This window comes from Cyphellophora europaea, assembly GCF_000365145.1.
Source record: "Cyphellophora europaea CBS 101466 unplaced genomic scaffold supercont1.1, whole genome shotgun sequence".
Taxonomy (NCBI): Eukaryota; Fungi; Ascomycota; class Eurotiomycetes; order Chaetothyriales; family Cyphellophoraceae; genus Cyphellophora; species Cyphellophora europaea.
Genome location: NW_008481797.1, coordinates 1,767,399 through 1,792,318, shown reverse-complemented (window position 1 = coordinate 1,792,318; position 24,920 = coordinate 1,767,399). Strand labels below are relative to the sequence as shown.

Below are 24,920 nucleotides of genomic sequence, written 5' to 3'. Positions count from 1 at the left end.
ACTAATAAGTAATGTATAATGATCCCTCATGCGACATACTCGCACAGATTAGGCGCGGCGCGGCGCGGTCTGTTAGTATTTCGTCTTCTTCTTCGACTTCTACTGCACACACACACACACACACACACACACACACACACACACACACACACACACACACACAGCCATTGACAGGGTAAGGTTGAGCTCAAGAGCTCAAACCCCTCTCAAAGTACGTAGAAACGGTAGATCGGTCCCACGATTAGGTATCATAGCCACTCACACAGGCGGCCAAAGCGTGTGTTCTATTCCTCATTCTGAAGCCAGAAACAACCCGCTGGCCACAGACGGTGGGAGACGGGCAGGGCAGCCCTGGGCCCTCAGGGGGCGGGAGCCTTGCTTGGCCCCCCCTTTATTGACCCTTCTTGAGAAGGTAACGGTGGACCGTATTTCGGGTGGGCACGTGGAAACGTTTGTTTGCTCTGGACATGAGGGCTCAAACTGGTCGTTGAAGTCCATCGTAGATTTGACAGGGCATGGATGGTGAAGCTATGTATATTGGACGCCAGGGGCCCCCGCCCTACCCCGACTCCTGGATTACGAACGAGAAGTATCAAGCCCTCAGTCGTCGATCCATCACGAAAACATTGATTCGAAGTCAAGCTTGTCGGATCAGGAGAACGGGCCCCAGGCTGGAACTGTGGGACTGAGTTCGGGTGGCATGGCGTTTGTGAACTGTGGCCTGCGCTCCCTGGCTTTCACGCTCTTCAAGGATTCTACTTTCTTCCTCTGACCACCCCGGTTCCTCCGCCTTTCCTCCACCCGACGGTCGCGCTCCTCCTGCTCGGTTGCATGATCGCGCATCTGCTCGTGTATCAGGCGAAGTGCGCGCTCACAGGATTCTACGCGAGTGTCGGCAGATTCATGCAGCACTTTGACCCGCTCAATGATATCTTGAAATTCGAGGCTGGAAGGTTTCGTATCGAGCTGTTCTAGTATCTCGGTATATTTTGGGCGATGCGCCACAAGCAATTTAGAGGTTTCGAGTTCGAGGAAGGGTGTGTGAGTGTCGGCAAAGCCTAAGTGATCGCCACCGAGCGCGGCTCGCTTGAGGCGCTTGAGTCTGAGTCGCTGTCGGTCAGCCGCTCCCCTGGCGTCAATATCTTGCGGGAGGCAGTCTGCGCAGAAATGCTCATCCGGAACCTGTTGAGAAGGATAGTAGCATTCAATGTGCTGCCAGGTGTCACATCTCTCGCAATATACGGTGTTAGGACGGTCATCTGCGTATCCACAGATACACTTGATTGTATATTTCTCTTCAGCTCCAGAGATGGTAGCGTTCAGCAGGCGTGGCTGCGGATGCGCGGAGGGGATCCCCATTTGGCCCATTTGGGTGGCCTGCGTATTGTTTGGCTTGTCGAGAGGTCCACGTTCGCGTCTCGCGCGTGGGGTGAACGTTGGCAAAGTGAGATCCGCCACTTGGGTGTGATATCTGCGGTTGTGGAGTTTCAAGGCTCTCCGAGATCCCAATTTTAGGCCGCAATCAGGTTCTGGGCAAACATAATCCTGTGTATGCATGCATTCATGCTTCCTCCGATCTTCAGCATTAGCGAAACCAAAAGAGGCCCATATGCAACCTTTAAATCGGCATAAGTATGCAGCAGTGCTGTGACGCAGCCTGAAGCGACGCAGCTCTTCGGAGGTGACCCCGGCATCTTTCGGCGATAAGGGCAAAGTATCGTCAAGACAGCGCTCGAATATGGTCTGGAAGTTCTGATACGCTTCGGAGAGACGAGTTGGGTCTCGCTCAGACACTGCCACATCGGTCTCAGGGTCTTGGCGGGATTGCGGAACAATCCAAGTAGATTCCCGTCCATGATACTGCTGAAAGCGCTGCCAAGTGTCGCCGGTAAGGCAGCATCGCGCTGTGTCCTGTGTACTAACAGCATCTGGCAGATAGCACGCGTCGGTCGTTTTCACGTGATTGTAAGTCAGGAAGATACGATCGAGGAGATTGGAAATTTCGCCTTGGGCAGTCGGTTTACATGTTGTGATGAACTTTTGGCACTCCGAGATATGCGATGTCCAGAATTGATAGACCTGTACACGATTAGCCTCTGATCTCGCTGCACGTCAGAAGGTAAATGGCCGAGCAATCCCCAAAGACTATGGAACATGGCGCATTTTGAAGACACTCGCCGTCAGATGACGCACAAAGAAGTCGAGGGCTTACGTAGGGAAAAAGTTGGTGGAAACCTCGTATGACATCGGCGTTTATGTCACGCGCAGGCTGACTATCGAGGAATATTTCGCATGAGCTAAGATATCTCAGACACATGATCGACAGATCGCTGTGCACGATGGAAGGGGTCAAGTAAGGCCCAGCATCTGTACTGGCGTTGTGAAGGAGAAATCTACTGAAGTTAGTCACTTCCCAGTACCAAGAGTGCATACAAACTCGCGAGCTGAGAAATGAACTAGCGCATATGTATTCGCGTCTCGTTCCTCAATAAGAGGCTTGCATATATCCAGAATGCCTGGTCCAAGCTTGGACTCTTCGTTGAGCAAACCAAGAGGCTCACCGAAAACTAGGCCGTCGCAGAGCTCCCAGGATCTGAGGGGTCGGTAAGAAAAGGCAAGCCACCCAAGTATATGTCGTGCTCGGGCGCTCTGTCGGTCATCTTCGCACAAGCGTATTCGGTCAAGGATATATCTGTATCTAGAGCGGGAGTCAGCCAGAGTCTACGGTTCTGCACACATCCTTACACTCCAGGAAGTCCCGACGGAAGACTCTGTATCGCTGCTCGAAGATCTCGAATACTTTCTTGGGCTAATACAGTCTCCACAACGAGCTGTGCCCACAAAAACATCCCTGCTGAACGTGAGTACGTTCGAACACTTGATTCGGGTAGAGCTCACCGTCTGCCTTGGAGACAAGATCTCGTTCCAGCTCGTGGACAATAGCTTCTTCGAACCTCTCCACCAGCTCTTGCAGGCTGTTCCTGACGAATATTGCGATGTCACGATCCACGAACTGCTGCTTACTGAGTGATACTGTGGGGACTTTGATGAGTTTTCGCTGTATGTCCTTAGTTTCGCGAGAGCAGATCAAAACCTTCAGTCGCGCAGCACCTGAGGGACGGTTGCCTGGTATCTGTCTCAAAGCAGTCAGCTCCGCCAACATTTGCTTCTGATGAATAGCTTCGCATTCGTCCAGGCCATCAAGGATCAAAAATATGGTGCCCAATGAATCAAGTAATAGAAACAGGAGCTCCTTGATGTTCTTGAGCGAAGGAACTGCGCCAAGTTTGACGTAGTTGTCGTACACGTATGGGAGGAGATCGGTATGGCGTCTAAGTAGCTGAGCAATGAGAGAGCGCAACAGAAGGCCACAAGGGTTCTGTTCAGCCTTGCCGAAGCCATAAGAACAGAGGCAGTAGAGAAGATCGGAGCTTGGAGACAGAGCGCAGTGTTCTGCCAGATAAGTGGCCAAAGTCGTTTTCCCTGCACTTGTTAGCTGACCGGCAGTTCCTGTCGAGTTTGTCTTGCTTACCAGAACCAGGCTTGCCGTGAAGCCAAACGAACGGACGTTGGTCTTCTTCATCGAGCCACGTTGCTATTGCAGAGTTGTTCAGTATCCAATGGCAGGTGTCTGGATTGCGAGCCTGTGATCGTCTTTCGAAAAGATCTTCTTGCTCACGATCCAGACCCTTCAAGTCGAGCCACGCGACCGTATCGCGTAGCTGCCAAATTCGTCGGTCGGACTCTTCACGTTCGAGAGATGCGTAGAGACGCGTTCGGAATGCTTTGGCTTCCAGAATGTTGAAGCTGTTGGCTTCGTCGTCTATCAAACGCTTGTTTTCGCTCAGGCCTCGCAGAATGGCATTGAAGCGGGCCTGAAACCCTCGCCAGCTTGCATCGAACAGCAGCTTCCATCCTGGACGCCGAAGGAGCTTGTAGGCATGCAAGTGAAAGTCAACTAAGTCAGTGTAGACATCAGCAAGCACCGCCTGGAAGTCAGGCTGGTCTGCAAATACAGAAGCGAAGCGATCAAGGCGGGGAAGATGCTGAGCGATCTGGCCGTACGCATCCACCAAGATCTTGAAGCCTTGAGTGTAGTCGTCGGCAATTTGCAGCATGAGCTTGATAGGAGCCCATATGAAGCATAGGTATGGCGTGCCCTGGCATAGCGTTTCAATGGCCCCACCAAACCTGCCTAGAGCCTGACATAGCGGTTCGATCTTGCGAAGATTTCGAAGAGTCCGTCTCTGCCCCTGGTCTCTCTCGATGATCCTGGCAGCTTCTCTTACGGCGTCTAATGAGGTGGACTTGAACATGCGAGCGTCGCTACCATGTATTTCAGACTCGAGCCGTGTGAAGGCATCTCGGATTTGATCGATGGAGGACCCGCTATTGGGTGCAGAGGCCGCCGTCGTCGACATCTAGACTGTCACAGAGGTAGTGATGGCCAACATGACTCGATGCTAGTCCATAGACGCTCTTTTACCATTGCAAGTCGGCGCAGCAGTGCTGCAGGTAGTAAGGCTGGGAGGGAAGGTGGTTCGCATGAGGCGCAGCTGCACTCAGCCAACATGGCCGACCGCCGGCTTCATCACACCCTGTCATAGAGACAGCCGATGTGCCTCCGCGGTTTGCTTCCTCTTCCTTTGTCGTCTACTCCATCAGCAGCTCCGCGCCGGCGGTGACTAGCTGTCGTAGGCTCTTACACAGATGGGTGAGTGCGCTCTAAGCTCTGACTCTCGGGAAGCAACGCGGTTGCACGGTAGCAGCCGTCTAACTCCACACAGCCTTCGCGACCCAAAGCCGCACCACCGAGACTCCAACGACATCGTGTTATGTCAACTCTACTTCCTCCAAACGCCGGAGGCTCGATGATTCTTGTGCGCCAGAAGAAACCTTACAATCAAGTGGCATTATCGAGTACACCGCTCACACACCTTGGAACGTCGACGGTTTAGGGCAATGCTGGCAAATCGAGCCGAGGCCGGACACGCTGCAGCCTGATTCGGCAAGTAGTATCGCTATTGAGGCAGCATACACTCAAGAGGACCACGGTTATGTAAGAGAAGGTCCCGACCCTCATGACGACAGTGGTACAAGCCTCAGTCAGGATGAGCCGACCTCCTCCTCACACTCAGTGAGTGGCGGTGAAGAGGAATCTGGTGAGCCCGCTATAGGAGGCTCGGACGTAATCTGTTATGGCATGGTAGGGCAATATTAACCAACTATATTGATGGACGCTAACCGTTGTACAGCTCATTGACATTGGACTGACCAAGACCGACGCAGTCACGGTGTCAGAAAGGTCATTAGCATCTCACTGGTGTTGGAACGGCATCCAAAACTTGCTCTCTGTCGAAGACGGTCAGTGCATCGGAAGATTGCCCGATCGCATCTACCAGGTTATGCGGACGCTTTCCAGCTCAGCGGACATGCAATTCGAGGTCTTTGTGCAGCGTATATCATCAACATTATCTGATAAATGTTCTGTGTCAGAGCAAACAGAGGCAGCGAGCTCATCGGGGCCAGCAAACGCCGCGAAAGACGTGAGTGTAATTCTGTATGGCCCCATGAACGAGGCACTAGGTGTCGGCGACTGGCTGGGTCAGTGCGACCTCTTCCTTCAATGTCCCCGGGACTGTGCCCGCGATGTGCCATACAAGAACCCTCAATGTCTATCTTTCGATGATGCCAAAATCACACTTACCTCCGATCTAGTCGATGATTCTTGGGCTGAGCCGGATATGGACGAGGACCTGTTCAACCCCATGACAGAGCTGGACAGCTACGATACACTCGAAGAAGCAGGGCAGCCGGCCTTGATCAAGACGCCTCTCCGCCGTCACCAGAAACAAGCACTGACATTCCTGACACAACGCGAAGACGGGTGGGATCTCGAGTCGGGCCGCACAGATGTCTGGAAGTCTTTTACTGACCACAATGGACGTACTCGTTACCGCAACACGATTTGTGGCAGTTCTCAACTCGATCCACCACCTGAATTCCGGGGCGGCTGCCTGGCCGACTCAATGGGTCTAGGGAAAACTCTTTCAATGCTTTCCCTTATAGCCGCAAAGCCCGCTGTCGCCTCTGCGGGCAACAGCGTGTCTCGGGGCATACCTGTAAATCGGGTCAAGGCGACTTTGATCATCGTCCCAGCATCACTGGTACAAGTCTGGGATATCCAGATCAAGCGGCATTTTTATCCTTCAGCTGTCTCGGTCCTCATATATCACGGCAGCCAACGCCGACGGTTCTTGAGCCGTCTCGTCGACTTCGGGTAAGTTGGTGGCCAGAGTGTTTCGCAATTGTGGCATAAGAAGAGCGACCTACGACTATCTGGGGACCTCTTCAGTTACACAGTGTTGGGCAGCCGCCTTGGAGATCTTCTGACGCCTTGTCTTGTTGCTGGTAGTGATTCTCACCTTGAACACCTCTGCTAACTGATATCGCAGTAAGTTCTTATCAATACGATGCGGTCCGAAAGGCGGACCAGCGCCCTTGGTGACCTCAACTACCCTAGCATTTCACTCCAAGTGCTCATCCCCAATGACTAACGGTATCTTGACACAGATATTGTCATCACAACGTACAACTGTGTTGCGGCGGACCACAAAGCTCACAAGTGTGGCTCGCGTGTAGACTCCTCACCTACGCTTTTCCACGCCCACTGGCACCGTCTCGTCCTCGATGAGGCACATGTGATACGATCGAAGAATACTGCCAATGCTCGGGCAATACGAGCCCTCGAGGCTGATCACAGGTGGGTTGTAACAGGGACACCTATTCAGAATCGACTTGGAGACCTTGCGAGCCTTCTGTGCTTCTTAAGAGCATATCCTTTCAATGATCCAAAGTTTTTCGAAACTGAGATATCTCAACCATGGAAGACCCAAATGAGCGATGTCTCCTTACAAAGGCTGCAGAAGCTAGCATCGGCGTTGTGCCTGCGACGACCAAAGGAAGTGGCCACTTTAACTGACAGCCATGCAGTATCCCGCCATGTCACCTTGAACGCTGCGGAAAGCGAGATCTACGAAGCAACGAAACTTGGCACACTTGACTTCATTGAGCATGCGATAGCTGACACAGAAAAACGTGGCTCGGCCTACCTCAGTGCTTTTCAACGGATCAACGACCTCAGATACATTTGCAACCATGGAGTTGCACCTGTCCGAGAAAAGCATAGACGCAATGATAAGTACGAGGAGGACGTTTCCAAGAACGGGCTCAACTTTCAGCAGCAATTGGACCAGCTGCTGTGTGCATCGGTCCTCGTATGTGTCGTATGCGGCTCTGATCTGGAGGATGCTACAGACGTGGACAATCTCACAGTCGGCCGCGTCGACCGACTTCGTAATGCACGGCAGCAGTTATGCGCGACTTGTGTTATGGATTCATCGGCGAATGCATCGCCCGCCTCAGCTAGCACGCCCGCATCCTCAGATCCCGACAGTTCGACACTGGAGGCGCCAGCGCCATTCATTTCCTCCAAAGTCCAGACCCTCGTCCAATACGTCCAGCAAACCGCCCCAGCCGACCAATGCGCGGTCTTCTCCTACTGGACAAGTACCCTGGATCTGATCCAATACGCTCTCGATCAAGCCTCCATCTCCTCCTGCCGCTACGACGGCCGCCTGACGCGCCCGAAACGTGACAACGTCCTGGCAAAGTTCGCAACCCCCACCCCGCGCATCAAAGTCATCCTCGTCTCTATCACCTGCGGCGGCCAGGGCCTCGACATCACCGCCGCGAACCACGCCATCCTCTTCGAGCCCCAGTGGAACCCCATGCTCGAGGAGCAGGCCTTGAGCAGGGTGCACCGCATCGGCCAACTCAAGCCCGTGTTCCTGGTGAGATTCGTGGTCAAGGGCTCGTGGGAAGAGAACATCGTGAGGGTGCAAGAGCGGAAACGCACGCTGGCCGATCTCATCGTCGGGGAGAAGAAGCTCAAGAAGGGGGACGAGGGCAAGAAGTTGCTGCTGCATCTGCGGGAGTTGATCGGCTGAGCTGACTGAGGAGAGCGAGGGGTGGGTAAGATCGTTTTGATAGAATAAGAAAAGAAAAGAGTCCTTCCTCATCGCTACGGTGGTTCGAAAACGGCCGTGTGGCGGCTGCTCACGTTGTTTTTGAGCTTCAATCAGAATTCGTTACTTGCAATCATCATGTGTGCATTCAATGCATGTACAGAGGCTCTCCTGGCCCCTCCCCTGTCCCCCTTCTTGCCCTCACCAAGCCCATCGCCCCACCGCCAACACTCACCGCCATCCCGAGCAATTGAGCCACTAGTCATCGTTCCTAGGTAGAGACGCCATTGCTGAGTAAGCTAGCTAGCGAGCTAGCTACCACGACACCCTCGACCTTCCCCTCGCCCGTCCACCAACGCCGCCCTCCTAAGACGCACGACTCTTCTCACTGCCCTCACTCCTCAAGCTCGCCTTCTCCGAACCGCTCGCCGCCATCGCCATGCCTTTCTCCGGCGGAGCCCCCTCTGTCGCCAGGTGATTTTTCTTTCGGAATAGACTGCTGCTCCTGCTGCGGTTCTGACTACCTCCACCACTCCCACCGGCGGCCTCACCAGCATCCGCCTTGTCGCCCATGCCCAGACTGTTGAGCGTCATGGTGCGCACGCGCGACGAGAAGCGCTTGAGGTTTTCGTCGCTGTGACTTCGCTTCTCCGTTTCGCCCATTGCTGCCCGCGGCGCCAGGCCCGCGGGGGTGGGCGTCGAGGACCGGCTCTGCTCGCCCTCGATCGGCTCCGTGTGGCTGCGGCCGGAGCCCTCGCTGCGTGCGTCGCCGCCGCCGCCGCTGCCAGCCTCCAGCCGCCCGATGCGGGCCATCAGATTGGTGTTCTGCTTCTGCAGATCGCCGACCTGTGCGCGCCACAGCTCGGCCTCGCGCTCCAGGACCTCGAGCTTCTCCTTGAGCTCGTCGCGCTCGTTGCGCAGCTTGTCCTTCTCGTCCTTTTCCCCCTGTCGCTTCTTGCGCGCTTCGGCTTTCTTGTCCTCCTTGACCTTGCGCTGCTCGAGCTTCTCGAGCTCGCGCTTGTACCGCTCCTCGTGCTTCCTGAGTTCCTTTTCGTGCTTTTCCTCGGCTTTCTTCAGCGCGGCGGCTTCCTTGGCTGAGGTGGTGGTCGTCTGGCTTTGGAGTTTGGCTTTTGTGGCGGCGTGCTTGGCTTCCAGGGTACTGCGACGCTGAGCGAGCTTGGCGAGTTCTTTCTCGTGCGCCGTCTGCGGCTTGTTGCCTGAAGTTTGAGACACAAACGATGCGGTGGGCGAGTCAGGAGATAGTTCGCGAGAAAGATGTGAGTCGGCTGAAGCAAACGAGGTGCTGGAAATCGTAGATGCGGCATCGTTATCGTCCACATCAACACCCAACGGTTGCTTGAACGTTGCCTGGGTTGTTGGATCGGAGCTTGGCTGTTGCTCAGTGCTTGCTGGGAAATGATTGAGCACTGACTGGGGAGCGTAAGTTGAGAAGGCGCCTGCGACAGATGCGAATACACCTGACTGTTGTTGAGGCATGTTTGGCGTCGTGGGAGTCGCATCTGTTAGTGTAGCCTGTGGTATACCTTGGGCGCTGAGCTGCCCTTTGCTGTCGTTGTCTTCGTCAACATCTGGAAACTTTTCTCTACTCGCAAAGCTCGTGAAACTCTCTCTCCGGAAGGCTGTCGGAGGCTTTGTAGGTGTGTCTGGGCTATCGACAGCAGACTCGTCTAGTTTGCAGGCCCAGTCTAAGAATTTGACCGCGTCCGCACATATACTCGAGGGTGTCCCTCGTTCAACCATGAATCGAGGAACCGAGCCACCAGGATCACTTCTCGTTACCATGATCCACTCCACGGGATTGTCCTCGGGGTCGTACCCGTCACCGCTCGCTCGCTGGGACGATGATGGTACCGGATCTGCCACAGTGTGACTTCTTTTTCGTGCAGCAGGTGAGGGGTCTCGAGAGTTTCCACGGCTGGCTTTGTCCTCATCGCCAGGGTTCAGGTGGCCGTACTTCTCCGCATTGTGGATGAGAACATCCTGCTCGAGGTTATGGCCATGTCTGTGCGCTATGTGGCTCAAGTCCGTCGACGAGGTAGAAGTCTTCAGTCTTCGAGGTATCTCGCGAATGAATTCGACTGACTCGTACTGGCCCCGGATGAAACCATCTCTGGGCTGCGTTTCCGGGTGATTGCATGGCTTAGATACAATCATATAGTGCCGTGGTACTAGCTGGCCTTCTTTCTGTGGCTTCAACGCCTTCGGAGAGGTCAGAAGAAGCGTTACGAAATCTCGCGGGGTAGTCGGGCCTGGAAACTGGGCGCTGAGTCTGTAAACCTCCACCTTGCCCTGGCTTGGGGCTGTGATATCTTCCACCCGCGTTTCTGCGCCAATGCCACGAATGTTGCCCTCGCCAGGGTTACCTTGTACTGCCAGTGAAGTGGGAAATTCCGCCTCAAAAGCCTTCTTGAACCTGTTGAAGCCTAAGCCTTCATGAACACTGCGTCTCGCAAACCATGCACCACGACTGTCCTTGCCGCTGGCTTTATACACAGACATCCCAAGAGTATTCTCTTTCTGACCCAGCTTTATCGGCTTGCCCCACTCCTTCTGAAGAGCCAAACGATCGGCCGCAGGTGGTTCGCTGCGGGCCCCGGACGTGAGCATTTCGGAGGCGCTTGAAGCGGCAGAGGGGGACGTGCCAGGCTTTGCGCGTTGTAGAGAGGCTTCATCGGGACTGGCGATGGGTATTGAATCTAGGATCAGCTGTGTTTGCTCGAATATATCACTCAGGTAGGCGTCGAGATCCTCCGGATTCGACGGCACTTCGGCGAAATCGGCCGGTGCAAGGGCCTGTAACGCCTTGTGTAATTCTGCCATGTCGTAGATATCTGAGTAGCGTGGGCTGCAAGCCTGGCCGCCTCTGCTATCTCGAGAAGTGTATCCGGATTGATATCATGCTGAGCAGGATCGCAAGCTCAATTCGAGGTTCACCGCAGTCACGGCCGTGGTTTGTCAAAGACTGGGATAGTGCAGACGCCGTACAAAGCCGAGAATTGCTCCGGTTCATTTACTGTTACTTAGTTGAGGTACTATGCTTAGAGAGAGGGAAAGCGGGTTGATGAGTTGAGCACGAGCGGCTGGCATAGACGGGGGAGCAGTGGTGCTATCTACGTCACATTGTGCAGGAGACCACTCTAGACCCAGTTAGGTCCATTCGGCGTCGCCCGTGTCGTCGGCGCCTTATAGTCGGTAGTCGGCGGTCGGCAACCTCAATGGCCGTTAAAGACATCTCGTTCAGGTGATGCTGACTTGGTCAGTGGCTACTGAGGGCTAGGGGCGCGGAATCTGCGTAGTCAAGGCCGCAAGGCCAGACAAGAATGCCACTCCTGCTGACGAGAGCTTCCTTAACGGCCGTGTTGCGCGCCTATTCTTAGCCTCGCAAACTTGTCCTAAAAGGCCGGATATGCGGGAATACTACTCGAGACTTTGGCAACCAGAAGACCGATTGGAGATTGGAATGGGTTCTTTTTTTTGGTATGTAGTTGAGTCAGTGTATCCTGCATCTGGTTCATCTATCCAATCCAGTAGATAGAAGCATTCTCGAATCCAGTCGAGATAGAGGGGATGAGCCTCTAAGCTGCACACCATCCTCCCAACAGTCGAGAGTCGTTGCAGGTCACGCCACTCCGATCACAGATCCGAATGATGTCTAGTCTGCCACAGGCAAAGCATCGACTCGTGGACAAGCCTTTCCGTCCCGGCTGTCGGGCTTTAGATGTGCAGCAAGGCGGTAGGCAGTCTATACCAGATAGATGCACTCCCACCCTTGCCGCTCTCTGCTCGATCTTCATTGCCAACCAGTGTTCAATGTTGCGATCGCAGACAGGTGGATGATAACACAATATCAACAAGGCTAGCCTGATGATGAGAGCCACCATGAGCCACCACGACGAAAAAAAATCCGCGTATGTATTCCATCTCTTTAGCCGTGAGGCATCCGTCTTGTGAATTATATCCAGCCTGGGATATCTTTTTCAAACAATACTGTAAAGAGCAGAGGACCGTCCTGCCGCTGCTGTCGGTGCGGTGCCGCATATAAGATAGGAAAGGTCAAAATCAAATCGCTTGCTGAAAATCAAATGTGGGTTCCCGCTTGATGTTCCCAGAAATCAGTCGCAAAGTGGTATCCTTGTAGTCGCTAAATTGGTCAAAAAAACTCCATCCATGTATGCCGATGATAGTAATACTCGCATGCGTCGTCTGTGTCGGTTCCGCATGTCTCATGTAAATCTGCCCTGATGCCAGAGATTAGAGGCAGTCGACGTTGGTAGAATCGAATGAGGCCCGGTGCCGGTGTTGGTGCTGGTGCCGGATCCAAGTCACATGGCAGTAGCATACGGCATCGTGTACTCGTTATAGCGGTCCCACCCAAAGTTGCTGATGGCAGCAGATGTACTGCATGGTTGCTGTGTCAGGGTACTGGGTAGAGGAAGTGCTGAGAACGACGCAGTGGACACTGGTGTGCTGTATGCTGGGGCACTATAGTAGTTGGCTGTGCTATATGAGGCCGTGGAAAATGGCTGGCTGTAAGATGGAGCTGGCGAAGGAAGCTGCATGTCCTGAACCGACGGCCACATACTGTGATGCGAATCGCATGACGATACAGGGCTGGGGCTCGAGGGGACCACCTTCCACGCCTCAACAGGGGCAGGGTTGATGGCCTGGATATGCTGCGAAGGCCACCATTGCTCGGCCGTGGTAGAGCTGGGGAGCAATGGCGTCGGTCGGACAATATCGACTATCCTTGGGGGAGGAGGGAGTAGAGGCACGAAGAGACCCGAGATGGCAGACTTGACTTCCTCACTTCTGCCACACAGGAGCTCACCCGCGCCTTCCTCCTCCATACCCTCCAAGGCCAGGACACTGGTCCGATAGACGAACTTGTTGGCTGCCTGCACAAACTCCTCTTGTAGCTTCTTCAACTGTTGGTCCTTTTCGTTCCAGCTCCAGGTATTGGCCGCCGTGTCGATGGAGAAGACCTCCTTATGGTGCTCGACAAGCGAGTCAATGGTGTCTTGGGTCAGCTTGAATGCGACTTCGTTCTGCGAGACCATGTCGACATGAACCACGTAGGCTTCGATATGGACCAGCTGGAAGTTGAAGAGAGCCTCAACTAAAGGATTCGAATCTTTCCGAAGTTCGGTCTCGGGCGACTTGGGCACCATCAATGAGCACAGCGACCAGATGGCATTAGGCGAGGACAAAAGCTCAGTCAGACATCTTGTTACTTGCATAACACTGTTGAGAGGTCGCTTAACCTTGTTGACAGCCTTTATCCGGGCGGTCAACCATGGCTCTGACTTGGCGCCGAGGACGACGTTACATGTTGATCGGGGCGCGTACGCAGCCGCGGAGGCGGGTAGTAATACTGGCGGCATTATATGGAGGTCTGTGTGCAGTTTTGATCGACAAAACAAAGTATAAGACTAGGAAACTGATTTCGGTGTGTTCGAGTGAATGTCGTTTGGGGTCCGGTGTCGTCGTAATGAGTGGTGGGGCGGGGCGGATATATAGAAGTCGTTGAGATTATACTGCGGCGGTCCGTATCTTCGGAATAGTGTGCGCGCCGAGGAGAGAAGTATGAGGTTGTAGGGGAGGGGTTTAGGGATGAGGTGGTGATGGATGGCGGGGACAACCGACAGAGAGAAGAGATATGGGTCAGAGCCCTGGTTCATACCTTTTTATGCCGCCTGCCTAAAGGCCATGTATGGCAGGTGACTGGCTGGCTGCAGCCGCACAGGATGGGGCATAGCTCAGACTTAGCAATGCATCCAAGTGGATTATGGCGAGACCGACGGGTGGGTTAGGCGGAGGAGGCGAAAAAGACTCGAGCTGCGCCTCACGAGGGCACACAAACTACTGCAGGTCTACGCAGACCTTTCCAGCGGCCAAGTCCAGCAGTCCAGCAGGTCCCTGGCGACGCCGGCGGTCTTTTGATTGTCTTTTGACTTGGCCGTCTTTTGAAGGGTCAGCTTGAGCTCCAGCGTGTGGAACTCGCTCTTGAACTCCAGTCTCCCAGCACGGCCGCATACGATAGGCATGCGCTCGGCGAGGACCCCAAAATGGTGTCCATCTCTTAGCTGCATATGCACATACGAAGCCATCCTGCCCGAATCAGCTCTCACTGGCCATCTCGGGCCAGCTCAACTACGTGAAACCATTGCAATCGAAATCAGCTTCATTCCCCGGAAAACCATGGTAATCATCCAGCAGATTGTCTGAAGCCTTCGCCGAATCGCCGCGATATCCGCAAGGCTGTCCAGTCCTTCTGTTGGGTCTTGGTTCGCAGCCCATAATCTCCCTCTTGCGATTGAGTGTCGCGGCGCCCGAAATCCAGGGATGACATGACGCCCGTATACGATCAATGACCCGAGAAATCGTTTTGACCATGTTCCAGAAGCTCAAGCCACGCGAATCTCCCGCCTTCGTCTCCGAGATGATGGCTGATCTTGCGGAAAACCACCTGAATTTGGTTGCGCCCAAGACGTAATTTCGACTCAAGTTGCCGCGCAGCAAGGGCACATTAACGGCGTTCGAAGTCTATCACAAGAAAATGAAACGCCTTACGCGTGCGCTGCAGTCCGTGCTTAACAAAGACGCTCCGGGGACATGACCCCTGGCGCCAACAGGTGGCTGGCCCTTTTGAATGCTGACTACTGCTCAGATGTAATAAGCTCTACGGAAGTTTACACCACCTGGCGCTTCCTCCCGAGGCTCGCCCCGTACTAAACGCGGCTGTCTCATCGTTCAGGATCAAAGACCCATATCGCAAAGGCCATTTGCAGACCCAAGAGTGCGGCTACCCCCGCCTGGGGCATAGGGGTTTCAACAGAACGTGATGTTCAGGGCGTACGGAACGAGAGTTTCGGGTGTCTTTGACGGCCGTTGATGTCGTCGGCCAGTCGAGGCCAAAAGATGCCAGAGAAAGGTCAGACGAGGATCCTGGAGACTGAACGGTGCATGACCAGTCGATGGCATATCTTGGAAACTTGACCAGCTTAGTGCACGGGAGGCAGCTGATGTTATCCTCGCATTGAAGCACTTTTGCTGCCTGATTGGCGGTAAGGTAGTACACTAACAAAACCCACTAAGGAAAGATGCCTGCTGTGAGCGCCTATTGGCCACCACGTACAAAAGCCCGTCGAGTCAAATGACGAGAAATCATGTGACAAGTTGCACAGACTTCCAGGATGAACGTGGATGTTCGTTGTTGCAGCACGCGCCCGGCATAGTTTCGTTTCTCTCCCACATGTGACTTTATGCAGAGTTGAGCAATGTTTCGTTTCCACCTCAGATGATGATCACGATGACGACGCATGCATGTACGCATATAGCGGTAGCCCGGCAGCACGGGGCAGGATCTAGCACTGCATCGGCACACTGCCATTTTTGGTGAGGTCTTGCTTACCGACGTAACAAGTGCTCATCCGAGTCAGAGATCTCCAACATGACGGGCAAGGTGCAGTAGCTGCGCGACCGATTCTCGGAGCGCGCGAAGGCGACCTGTGCGCGGCTGTTTGCACTGGGCAGATGGTGAGGCGGTGAATTTTTAGGCTGCTGGGTGCACCTTCCCAGGTTGAAGTGGCGGTGCAGCTCGGAGTGCCGAAGCGGTGCAGATCGACTCCGCACCCGCCCGCTGCCCGAGGCTCCAAGCTCTCGCCTGCCAACTTTCAAGTTCCTTGCGTCTCCGCTGCAGGTCTTGATGCAGGTACCTTGTCGCTTCTGGCAAGGACTGTTCCTTTTTTTGCTGCTTTGACAGCTGCACGCTGCACGCATGCACATGCCGCTCAGCGCCGGTGCTAGCCGGTTCACGCCAGCTGAGTCTGCCTTGACCGTTCCCGGTCGATTGGTCGGAGCGAAGTCACATGGTGCGGCTATGGATAGATCCGAGACACTATCGATAGAGGAGATAGGCGAAATGATATCCACGGGGCGCAAATGTTGTTTGGCTTGGTCACGAGTCTGGTCACGTTGATGTCCTGCTACATTCCTTGATGGCCTATGGCGAAAATCCGTCAAAAGACAGTTGATGTGATACTGACCAACAATGGGGCTTCTTGTATCGCCTTAAACGCTTCATAGCCTCAGGACCATTATGCGGCCGCTCGTGGAGCTAGGGAACGTCGCAGCTTGCAGCTAGGTCGTGAGAACAAAATCATCCGGCAGATCAGACACCGTGACGACAACGTCTTGCAAGGATGGCCCCAGACTGTTGACGCAGCATCATCCAGCCCATCCCACTGACGGTCGGGTCCAGGTCTTTCAAGTCACGCGGCACACCTTCAACCTGGATTCCGGAGGAGGCGAATTAATTGCCCTCCGCAATCGTGGTCACGAATCCTATAGAGCCCACTATGATGTCGACTACTCGGTGCTCAACATTTGTCCGTCAGGAAAGCCATCACCTGCAGGCTCACTGACCCCAGCCCATTATCAGGTGCTGCATCCGAGAGTTGTCGTTACATGTACGTTAGTAAGTAAGCGGCTCTGTAGGCGGAAAGCAACCCGGCAAATGAGCCAGGGAGCTGGCAATTTAATTCGAGCACTGCTTCTCGGACCCCATGTATCGAACCTGGTCTCAGCGCAAGTATATATACCACGGACAGTCTACGGTTCAACCGTTTGCGGATGTTGGACCTCGCGTCCCAATGCATTCAAATCAGAGAGGCAGAGTTAATCGAACAGTCAATGTCTCCAGCAGCAAACCCAGCCTGGTCAGCACTGCTGTCCTTCTAACAGCAATGGGGGCTACTGACTAAACTTATCGCCGCTTCCAACGCGTGATGCTCCTTCGAGAACCGGAGAGAACTCAGGCAGGATGCCAACCACTCTTTGGCCAATGTGTTGAACGCAATCAATGACCAGAGGCATCACAGGGCCGAGAGCCCATCGCTCCGGTTTCCATCATATTCAGATGGTGATCGAGCTCATTATGCCAATTTTCACACATTGTTGCAATGAGAATACCGGGGTTGATTGCGCGTTCGCACGCCCACCACGCTGTCGCAGTAAATGTGTATACGGAGGTAGAGGTCGGCGAAAAGGAAGAACAGCTTCCGACATTGACGCTTTTTTTACATCAGGCCACGGCAGCTAAACCCTGTTCGTGATGGCTTTGAGCCAAGTCCAGTTAAGAATCCTAGCATCGGGGGCCCTGGACATACGGGCTCCGGCTCCGAGGACAGCTCAACATCTCGAATTTGTCCTCAAAGAGAACGCCAGCTTCATCTGGTTCACATCTTGTTGTCTTATAGAACGTTCATTGAGTATCTTCGTCAGCTGTGTTATCATCAACTTATTCACGGAGATCCCTTTATCCCATTCTCGACAACATACTACTTATTCGGTAAATCGCAGCTCAGGGGTCCTCTAGCTAGCTCCATAAGATGGCATCATTCGTTCGACCAGCTGCCAGGGTTGCTGGCTTTGCGACTGCCGGCACTGCTGTAGGCTACGTGGGTAGCAGATACTACGACACGACTTTCTTCACATTGACGCAAGCTCATGCGGAATCGATTCCCTCAGACGCCAAGGCCGCCTTGAAGAAGATGCCGTGGAAAGGCTTCACCGAACTGAAGCTGGAGAGCAGTGAAATGGTCAATCACAACGTCAAGAAACTGACCTTTTCTCTCCCTGACGACGAGTCCATTACTGGTCTATCGCCCATCAGTGAGTGAAGCGTTATGCCACAGGACCGTGGGCGTGTGAGGAACTCGGGCTAATCCCTGACCAGCTTCACTCCTAACTCAGCACACACCTGAGGGTGCATGGATCCCGGTCTTTAGACCCTACACACCGGTCAGTCCCAATGGTAAGCGCCGACTCTTCGTCTCGGCTTGATGCAGGTACTGACGTGTGTAAGACGAACCCGGCAGTGTAACATTCATGGTCAAGCACTATCCCAGTGGCAAAGGTTCGACCAAGATGCATTCGCTAGTTCCCGGTGACACTATGAAGTTCAAACCTCTGCAGGAACTCGAGTGGAAACCCAACCAGTACTCTCATGTCACCATGATTGCTGGCGGCTCCGGTATCACGCCACTCTACCAGCTAACTCGGGCCATTCTGCGGAACCCCGAGGACAAGACTCGCATCTCGCTCGTGTACGCGAACAACAGCGAGGAGGACATTCTGTTGAAGAAAGAGTTTGATGCACTTGCTCAGAAGCACCCCGATCGTTTCCAGCGCTTGTACACGGTCAAGAAGACGAGCAGCGAGGGCGAAGGTCTCTACGAGACCGGACATGTCACCAAGGAGATGCTGGCCAAGGTCATGCCCCATAGGTTGTCCGAGTCTAATGTTAAGGTCCTGGTCTCCGGGCCTCCAGCCATGATCGAGAGCATCGCGGGAAGCAAAGGTATGGGCGGCTGGACGCAAGGCAGTGTTGGTGGCATCCTCAAAGAGCTCGGTTACAGCAGTGAGGATGTTCACAAATTTTAGGCATGTCGAGGCCGAAGCAGCCACAAACAGCAACGCTGCGGCACGGCAACGTTGCTGGTGCTATTTGTACTTAGCGATGAATAGATCGGTAGATGTAAAGGAGGTACTAGGCAGCCAGAAGACACCAATTCCTTTAATTCCTTTGATTCCTTGAACACTACGTTCACTGAATGTCGTGGTGGCTCGAAGAAGCAAAGATCCAAACGTCGTCAACTAGCACGGAAAGGCGGAGACTGTCGCTACCCGGCGTCGCCGGCCTGTTGCCGCTCGGACGTCCCCCACGTCTGCCGGCCCCTCTGACGCATGTAACTGCTTGACTCCAGATCTTCGATGCGCGAGCATGTGAAGTGAGTCGCGAAGAATCGTTCTGCGTTCGCCAATCCACTCAGCGCAGGGTGCCACGCACGAGCGCTCTGCTGCTGTTCCGTGAAAACAATGCAGGCTTTTGGTAAGTCACCTCGACCACCACATCGAATCATGCTTCCACACTCCCATCCACTATCATGCTGCGCAAGCAAGCGCTGAACTCCCTCGCTTTCACAGTACCGAAAAATAGAAAGGTACTGCCGGCCCTGCCCACGGCGCCTACTCGCACCACTAACCAGCTCGTCTAGCCCAAGTTTGACTTGACACTCCGCCTCATTGACCTGACCAATATTCCGCTCATCGCCGGCACCGCATACATCAAATGGCACCTGTCCTCGTCGAGTGCTGCTGAGCACCGCGGCAGAACCGACAAGGCCGAGATTCGCGACCACAAGGCAACATGGGAGTACACAAAAGAGCTCGCCGTTCGGCTTACGATCGAGAAGAACCAGATGTTGCAAGAATGTGATATACACTTCGAGATTATCCAAGAGTACCACAGCAGTGCTAGAGGCGGACGAGTAGTTCTTGGAAACATCAAGCTCAACCTGGCCGAATACACACAGTTCCCCGAAATGAGTGCAGCCGAGCGGGATCCGCAGGACGACAGCGAAGATGGCTCAATCACACGTCGCTACCTGCTACAAGATAGCAAGATCAACTCTACACTCAAGATAGGCATCAGGATGAAGCAGACCGAAGGAGACACCAACTTCATCGCGCCGCCGTTGAAGTCTGCCATGATTGCTGGCGGTATTGCAGGTGTGCTTAGTACTGAGGCTGGCGATGGCGAGGACATGCCGAGCATCACCAGCAAGACTAGAGAGCTTTCTGAGGTGCAAGACTTATACCGGAGAACACTTGCGGCCACGTGGGCTTGTCAGAACGGTGAGTTGGCGCCGGATAAGCTCATCGAAGACCTGTTTGCAGGAGGTGATGGCGGACTCGTCCAAGAGACCCAGCCGACAAGGAGGCTGGGCCATGCTGTGCACCTAGGAAGCAGGGATGAGAGCCTGGGTAGCAGCTCCAGTGACGCCGATTCTAGAAGGACCGTAACTCCGCGACATCTCACACCTGACATGGCCCGTCATGGCCATTACGGACACAAACGTGCTGTAAGCTCAGAAAACATGCAAGGCAATATTCCACAATCTAGTGCCGTCAGTGGAAGGTCCAGCCTAGACCAACAAATGCAACACAGCCAGAAGGAGCGCAAACAGCGAAAGCATGACGATGGCAAAGAGTTGACCGAGTTCGACTTGAGGGAAGACCTTAGAAGCTGGCAAGTACGTGTACGGTAGCTCACAGTCATGGGCTCAAACTGCGCGCCTTGCGTCGATGTCAGTCTGGTAGAACGTGCCAGATAGGGTGAAAGCGGCGTTGAACCCACCTACAACCTGTTCTCACACGAACGAGCACTGACTATGCAGCCTCGCCCTCATGACCACCTCGGTGAGAGTCAGGGAGCAAATGGGTTTAGGGGGATCTTCTCAAGCTCTGAAAGCAAGCTCGAGAAACAAAGATGATCAAAAGCTTGAACATGAATGAATGAATAAACATTTCACCTGGCAGGAAGTTCTTTCCCAACCTCTTCTCTCGCCGGCATCTCAAAGCACTCCGTCGTCTGGCCATCCAGTTCGGACGGCTTCTGTTTCCCAGCCAATTCGAGGCGACCAGCTCCACCAGGAGAAGCGTCTACTTCGCTCAACATGACCGGCCGTGCATCCTCATCCTGAAGTGCCTTTCGCCGCCCTGATCCAGCCTCCCTGGCGTTTCTTCTCCGTCTCCTGAAGTACCACCACGCAGCCCCTCCCAGCACCAACAGTACCGCAACGCTCACACCCACGGCGACGCCCGCAATCTGGCCGCTTCCCATGCCTGCACCGGGGAAGCTCACTTCGTCGCCGTCCTCCAATTGCACGGGCACACGGCTGCCTTCCCTCACGTCGCGTGCCCTCAAGCATGTCATCGTCCCGTAGGCCAGATCCACCAGCCTCTCCCTCGAGTTGTTCGCCTGCGGGAACACGACTGTCAAGATGGGCCAGACCTGGTGGACGAGCTCGTCATACGCGTCGGGAAAGGGCAGGTCAAAGACTCCGTAGGTGCTACCCACAAGTCCGGTGTCGCGGGGGAACGAGTAGGATTGTTGGCCGTATTTCGCGGAGTTTGGGAGGGCGGCGGAGCAATTGAGGCCGTCATCGCTGGTGGTAGTTTCATTCGAGGTAAGCGTGTAGGCGTCGACGATGAACATCTCCGGGAGCCCTGCAGGGTCGAGTTCGTCGGGCTGGAAGTAGGGGTCGCATTCCTTCGGGAGAGGCACCTCCGGTGGCTCATCGCGCGACGCTAGCGAGGGCTCGCCGATGGAGCGGCGGATCTCAGAACAGATGGGGTCCAGCACCGCCGCCGTGAGATTCCCCTGCGGGATAGGGTTGCCGGTCAAGCCGCGCGCAACATTGGCGGTGCGCTCTTCCAGCGCGTGGACGCACTCGGATGACAGCATCTGCGAGCAGATGCCGCGGTCCGTCTGGCCCCGGCGGATCAAGTTGTTGGGAAGGTTGCGGAAGATAAATGAGCACGCGCTATACCAGTTGGTGCCGGAGGTGAGGTCCGTGCTGGTGAATGGGTCAAACCAGACATCCGCCTCAGCACCGGGGGATGAGCTTGTGTTGACACCTGGGATGGCGGAGAGCGTCGCGGCGGAGTAGTTGGAGCGGACGCTGATTCTCCAGGCTCCTAGGTTGGAGTCGGAGCTGACTGTCGTATCAGTGGCTCCTGTTGCATTACCTTGTTCTGTTAGGTCCGTACAAAGGTCTTGAGTTCGGCTCTGCTGTGCTGTGCCTATCGTGATGACCGTAAAGGCGACCCACAGCCGTGCGAGTAGATTCTTTGCCATTGTCGTAGGCCATTACCAGGCCCCGATTGCGTTTAATCCCGATCTAACAGTACGCATTTAGGCCTGTTCAGCAGACAGCAGAGCAAGATAAACAACGAATAAGTCTTCGCGGGCTAGCAGGCGACGATGGGCATTAAAACTCGATGTGCCAAAATAGAAGCAGTCGTAGATCTGCACCCGGTCCAGTACCTGGTCATTGTCAAACCGCTTCCGCGCCGACTAGCCAGCGTCGGCGCAGTACAAGCACGTACTTACCGCTGCTTGGGCCATTCAAACAGAACCGTCGAGATTGACTCAAGCTTGGCAGAAGACCCATACCGCCCCTGAAACATGGGAGTGAAATAAGCGATGGGGCCCAGATCGGCGCTCGTAAAGACACCCCGTCTCGTTTAGGGACGAACATGAGGCTCAGAGAGCCACGGTGAGATACCAGAGGTACAGTCGCCTGTGTGATTTGGCTGGGAGATGGGATTGAGTATAGGAAGAGAAATGACGGGTGATATGTGAACGGCAGTGCGTGCCCTTCCCTCACTCGTGTCGGATGATCTATTGCGCATCGCACCTTATACAAACCACCACTCTCGGGGATAGCAAACGTTTCAGACACCTGTGACTGTGGCACAAGGCAAATGCTCCGCGTCTGGCAGCAACGAGATTCTTGATAGATGCTGCTGCTTTCATTTGTGATAGAATTGGCCCCCCCCCCCGGGCAGGCAAGCGCCCACGTGAGCTACTTCCGTGCCAAGCCCCGAGTTACTCTGGATGGACTTTTTGGAGAACTCATATCTTTGAGGTTTCAACTTCTCTGACCACTGCGCACACAGGCTGCGTCAGTACAGACATCTCTTTATGTTCAATCGCGCACCGAGGGTCGCTCACATCTGCCTGAGATGTCAGCGAAATCTTGCGCGCAAGAGCCCTGGTTGGCCCACGCCTCAACCCTCAATCGCTCCTGGCCGCGGATTCATTCGCCATCAGAGCGCCGCAGTTGCAAGATCTATCAACGATGACGACGACTACCACGAGCCAGAGCCTATCCACACGCAGATTGCACCTCATGAATCCATCACGGAGGCATCGATACCTGTACCTCCTCGAACCAAGAGCACTCGCTATCGAAGGCTGAGACGGACACCCACGGCCGGTCTGAATATAGAGACCCTGGGCAAGCCTTCCGAGATCATTTTACTACCATCCCACGATCGCGTTATTCCGGAGTCTGTGCAGGCTGAAGACGGGCCGAGACAGAACCTTTCAGAGGCCCTCGAATCCGAGAAGGTACCCGTGTCCTGGGAACAGGTCAAAGAACACATCGAGTCCACGCGCAGCAAGATGAGGGAGCAGCGTGGCCAACTTGACACCAGCGAGTGGACAAAATTAGCGGGGGCGTTGAAGCGCGGCTTTAGCAAAATGCAGCTGAGAAGATTCTTGAAAGAGCAGACTCAAGGCCCAAGTCCGACCATACCACCAGACTCTGCAACCCGACCACAACTTGCGGCTTTGATTGCAACGAATGTATGGGGTTATCAACTCCCACAGGAAGTGAAGCAGTCGCTATCAGACGTTGATTCGCCTGCGAAGGAGAAGCCACCCAAGCCCCAGGCCAGTTACACGCAAGACTTCACGAATCATTCCGACGTCCTGCTTATGCAGCATGACCCGAGCTACGGCTTTCGATCCTTAACGAGTCAACTGGGTGTCAAGGTGTCGGTCGCAGGTAGCAAAGTGACTGTGCAGGGCGACCGTGCTTCGGTTAAGAGGGCAGAGAAGTGGCTATTGTCTCGAAAGCCTCGGTTAAAGAACATCAACGTTGAAGGCTTCGGTGAAAGTATGTTTGCGGACGACAGAAAGAAAAATTTATCATCTCTTTTGCAGGATCTCAGTGCCGAGTATGGAGTAGTGGCGAGCAGACATCCGAAGGGAGCTGGTATGAACGTACGATATATGCAAGCGAACCGCAACGCACTGGTATCAATCCGACGGGACCTTCGCCTCTTGACCGAAGACAACTGCAGACCTTCGTTCATGGCTTCTGCGCGGCCAGAGCGCGTCAAGTTCGCGCCCTACTTTACCGTCGACCCTGCGCCTTGGCCGACTGAAGCAGCTCATTGGGGTCGAGGATTCGATACGGTCGCGGTCGGGTCAACAGGGATGACAAAACGTGCTGAGACCAGCGCTCAGATCGAAGATCACTGGGAGAGTCTCAAAAAGCAGCTCGACTCTCCCATCAGCGATACGCCTCTCACCGAGCCAAACAGTTTGCGCTGCGAGTTCCACGCCCGGTTCGGCATGAACCTTTATGCCATGGAACCAATGCCCAAATACACTGGCCTCTCCATACCCAAACAAGAGTCGCTGTTCGTCGACGAAGTACCTCTACTCGCACAATTGTTCGTCAACAGCAACTTTCAGGAACGCCCCTCGCCTCCTGCAGCTAGCGATATTCCCACCAATTCTCCTCTCGTCCTTAGACTTCTCTTGAGGCCAGTCCAGCTATCCTCAAAGGCGCCTTCCCTTGAGATCTACGTCTATGGCCAGGACCCAACCATGGGTCTGCGTCAGACTCTGAACGTTGCACGAATCTCCGCTCTTATCAATGAGCAAGTCCGCAACATCTCTCTACCCACGCTTCCCGTCGACATCAGCTTCACCCGCCAACTCAAACAAGACCTATTCGTCCAGCGCTCTCCATCCACCTCTCAACACCCCACGCTCCTGCAAAGCATCGGGCAATACCTCAGCAAAGCCCGCAAAACGAATGCCGAAGAGCCCAATTTCTTCTATTTCGCTGACTTCATCATTCCCGACAACTTCATCCTAGCCTCCGAGACCGGCGAGATCGAATACGTGCTCTCATCGGTCGAGACTGTGAACACCGACTCTCGCCTCACGCCCGACCTGGGCTACGGCAGCACACGCATGACAATGGAGCATCTCGTCTTCGGCGGCGGTAAATGGGGTTCCGATCGCCAGGAACTGCGCATCTCGCAGGTGCCGCTGCTCGCGGCGCCGCCGGCGCACAACGTCTCACTGGAGAATCTGCGCACCGTCACGATCGATGTGGCGGAGCGCTTTGGCGATATGGCGCGCCAGTTCAGGAGTCGAATGGAAGCCGTGAAGTAGGCTTCTGCTGAGAAATGTCCGTCAGATGTACCACATTGTATTTCTAC

The 24,920-nt window shown here is 54.5% G+C and overlaps 9 protein-coding genes across 9 annotated transcripts; 4 read left to right on the top strand and 5 right to left on the bottom strand.

Annotated features, from left to right (window-relative positions):
- Window positions 1–651: 651 nt before the first annotated feature.
- HMPREF1541_00665 (uncharacterized protein) lies at window positions 652–1,368 on the bottom strand (the record flags this gene model as incomplete). Its single annotated transcript, XM_008712970.1, has 1 exon — window positions 652–1,368. One exon carries the CDS (start codon window positions 1,366–1,368, stop codon window positions 652–654), a length of 717 nt encoding a protein of 238 aa, XP_008711192.1.
- A 1,441-nt stretch (window positions 1,369–2,809) lies between these two features.
- HMPREF1541_00664 (uncharacterized protein) lies at window positions 2,810–4,421 on the bottom strand (the record flags this gene model as incomplete). The annotated part of the gene is made up of 2 exons (XM_008712969.1): window positions 2,810–3,483; window positions 3,533–4,421. The coding sequence occupies 2 exons, from the start codon at window positions 4,419–4,421 to the stop codon at window positions 2,810–2,812; spliced, it is 1,563 nt and encodes a 520-aa protein (XP_008711191.1).
- A 1,149-nt stretch (window positions 4,422–5,570) lies between these two features.
- HMPREF1541_00663 (uncharacterized protein) lies at window positions 5,571–8,009 on the top strand (the record flags this gene model as incomplete). Its single annotated transcript, XM_008712968.1, has 2 exons — window positions 5,571–6,280; window positions 6,833–8,009. The coding sequence occupies 2 exons, from the start codon at window positions 5,571–5,573 to the stop codon at window positions 8,007–8,009; spliced, it is 1,887 nt and encodes a 628-aa protein (XP_008711190.1).
- A 384-nt stretch (window positions 8,010–8,393) lies between these two features.
- Window positions 8,394–10,868, bottom strand: HMPREF1541_00662 (uncharacterized protein; the record flags this gene model as incomplete). The annotated part of the gene is made up of 1 exon (XM_008712967.1): window positions 8,394–10,868. One exon carries the CDS (start codon window positions 10,866–10,868, stop codon window positions 8,394–8,396), a length of 2,475 nt encoding a protein of 824 aa, XP_008711189.1.
- Window positions 10,869–12,370: 1,502 nt separating this feature from the next.
- HMPREF1541_00661 (uncharacterized protein) lies at window positions 12,371–13,429 on the bottom strand (the record flags this gene model as incomplete). Its single annotated transcript, XM_008712966.1, has 1 exon — window positions 12,371–13,429. The coding sequence occupies one exon, from the start codon at window positions 13,427–13,429 to the stop codon at window positions 12,371–12,373; it is 1,059 nt and encodes a 352-aa protein (XP_008711188.1).
- A 4,008-nt stretch (window positions 13,430–17,437) lies between these two features.
- HMPREF1541_00660 (uncharacterized protein) lies at window positions 17,438–18,491 on the top strand (the record flags this gene model as incomplete). The annotated part of the gene is made up of 3 exons (XM_008712965.1): window positions 17,438–17,720; window positions 17,785–17,862; window positions 17,914–18,491. The coding sequence occupies 3 exons, from the start codon at window positions 17,438–17,440 to the stop codon at window positions 18,489–18,491; spliced, it is 939 nt and encodes a 312-aa protein (XP_008711187.1).
- A 503-nt stretch (window positions 18,492–18,994) lies between these two features.
- On the top strand, window positions 18,995–20,158 carry HMPREF1541_00659 (uncharacterized protein; the record flags this gene model as incomplete). Its single annotated transcript, XM_008712964.1, has 2 exons — window positions 18,995–19,051; window positions 19,106–20,158. The coding sequence occupies 2 exons, from the start codon at window positions 18,995–18,997 to the stop codon at window positions 20,156–20,158; spliced, it is 1,110 nt and encodes a 369-aa protein (XP_008711186.1).
- A 260-nt stretch (window positions 20,159–20,418) lies between these two features.
- On the bottom strand, window positions 20,419–21,750 carry HMPREF1541_00658 (uncharacterized protein; the record flags this gene model as incomplete). The annotated part of the gene is made up of 1 exon (XM_008712963.1): window positions 20,419–21,750. One exon carries the CDS (start codon window positions 21,748–21,750, stop codon window positions 20,419–20,421), a length of 1,332 nt encoding a protein of 443 aa, XP_008711185.1.
- Window positions 21,751–22,599: 849 nt separating this feature from the next.
- Window positions 22,600–24,873, top strand: HMPREF1541_00657 (uncharacterized protein; the record flags this gene model as incomplete). The annotated part of the gene is made up of 1 exon (XM_008712962.1): window positions 22,600–24,873. The coding sequence occupies one exon, from the start codon at window positions 22,600–22,602 to the stop codon at window positions 24,871–24,873; it is 2,274 nt and encodes a 757-aa protein (XP_008711184.1).
- Window positions 24,874–24,920: the final 47 nt, after the last annotated feature.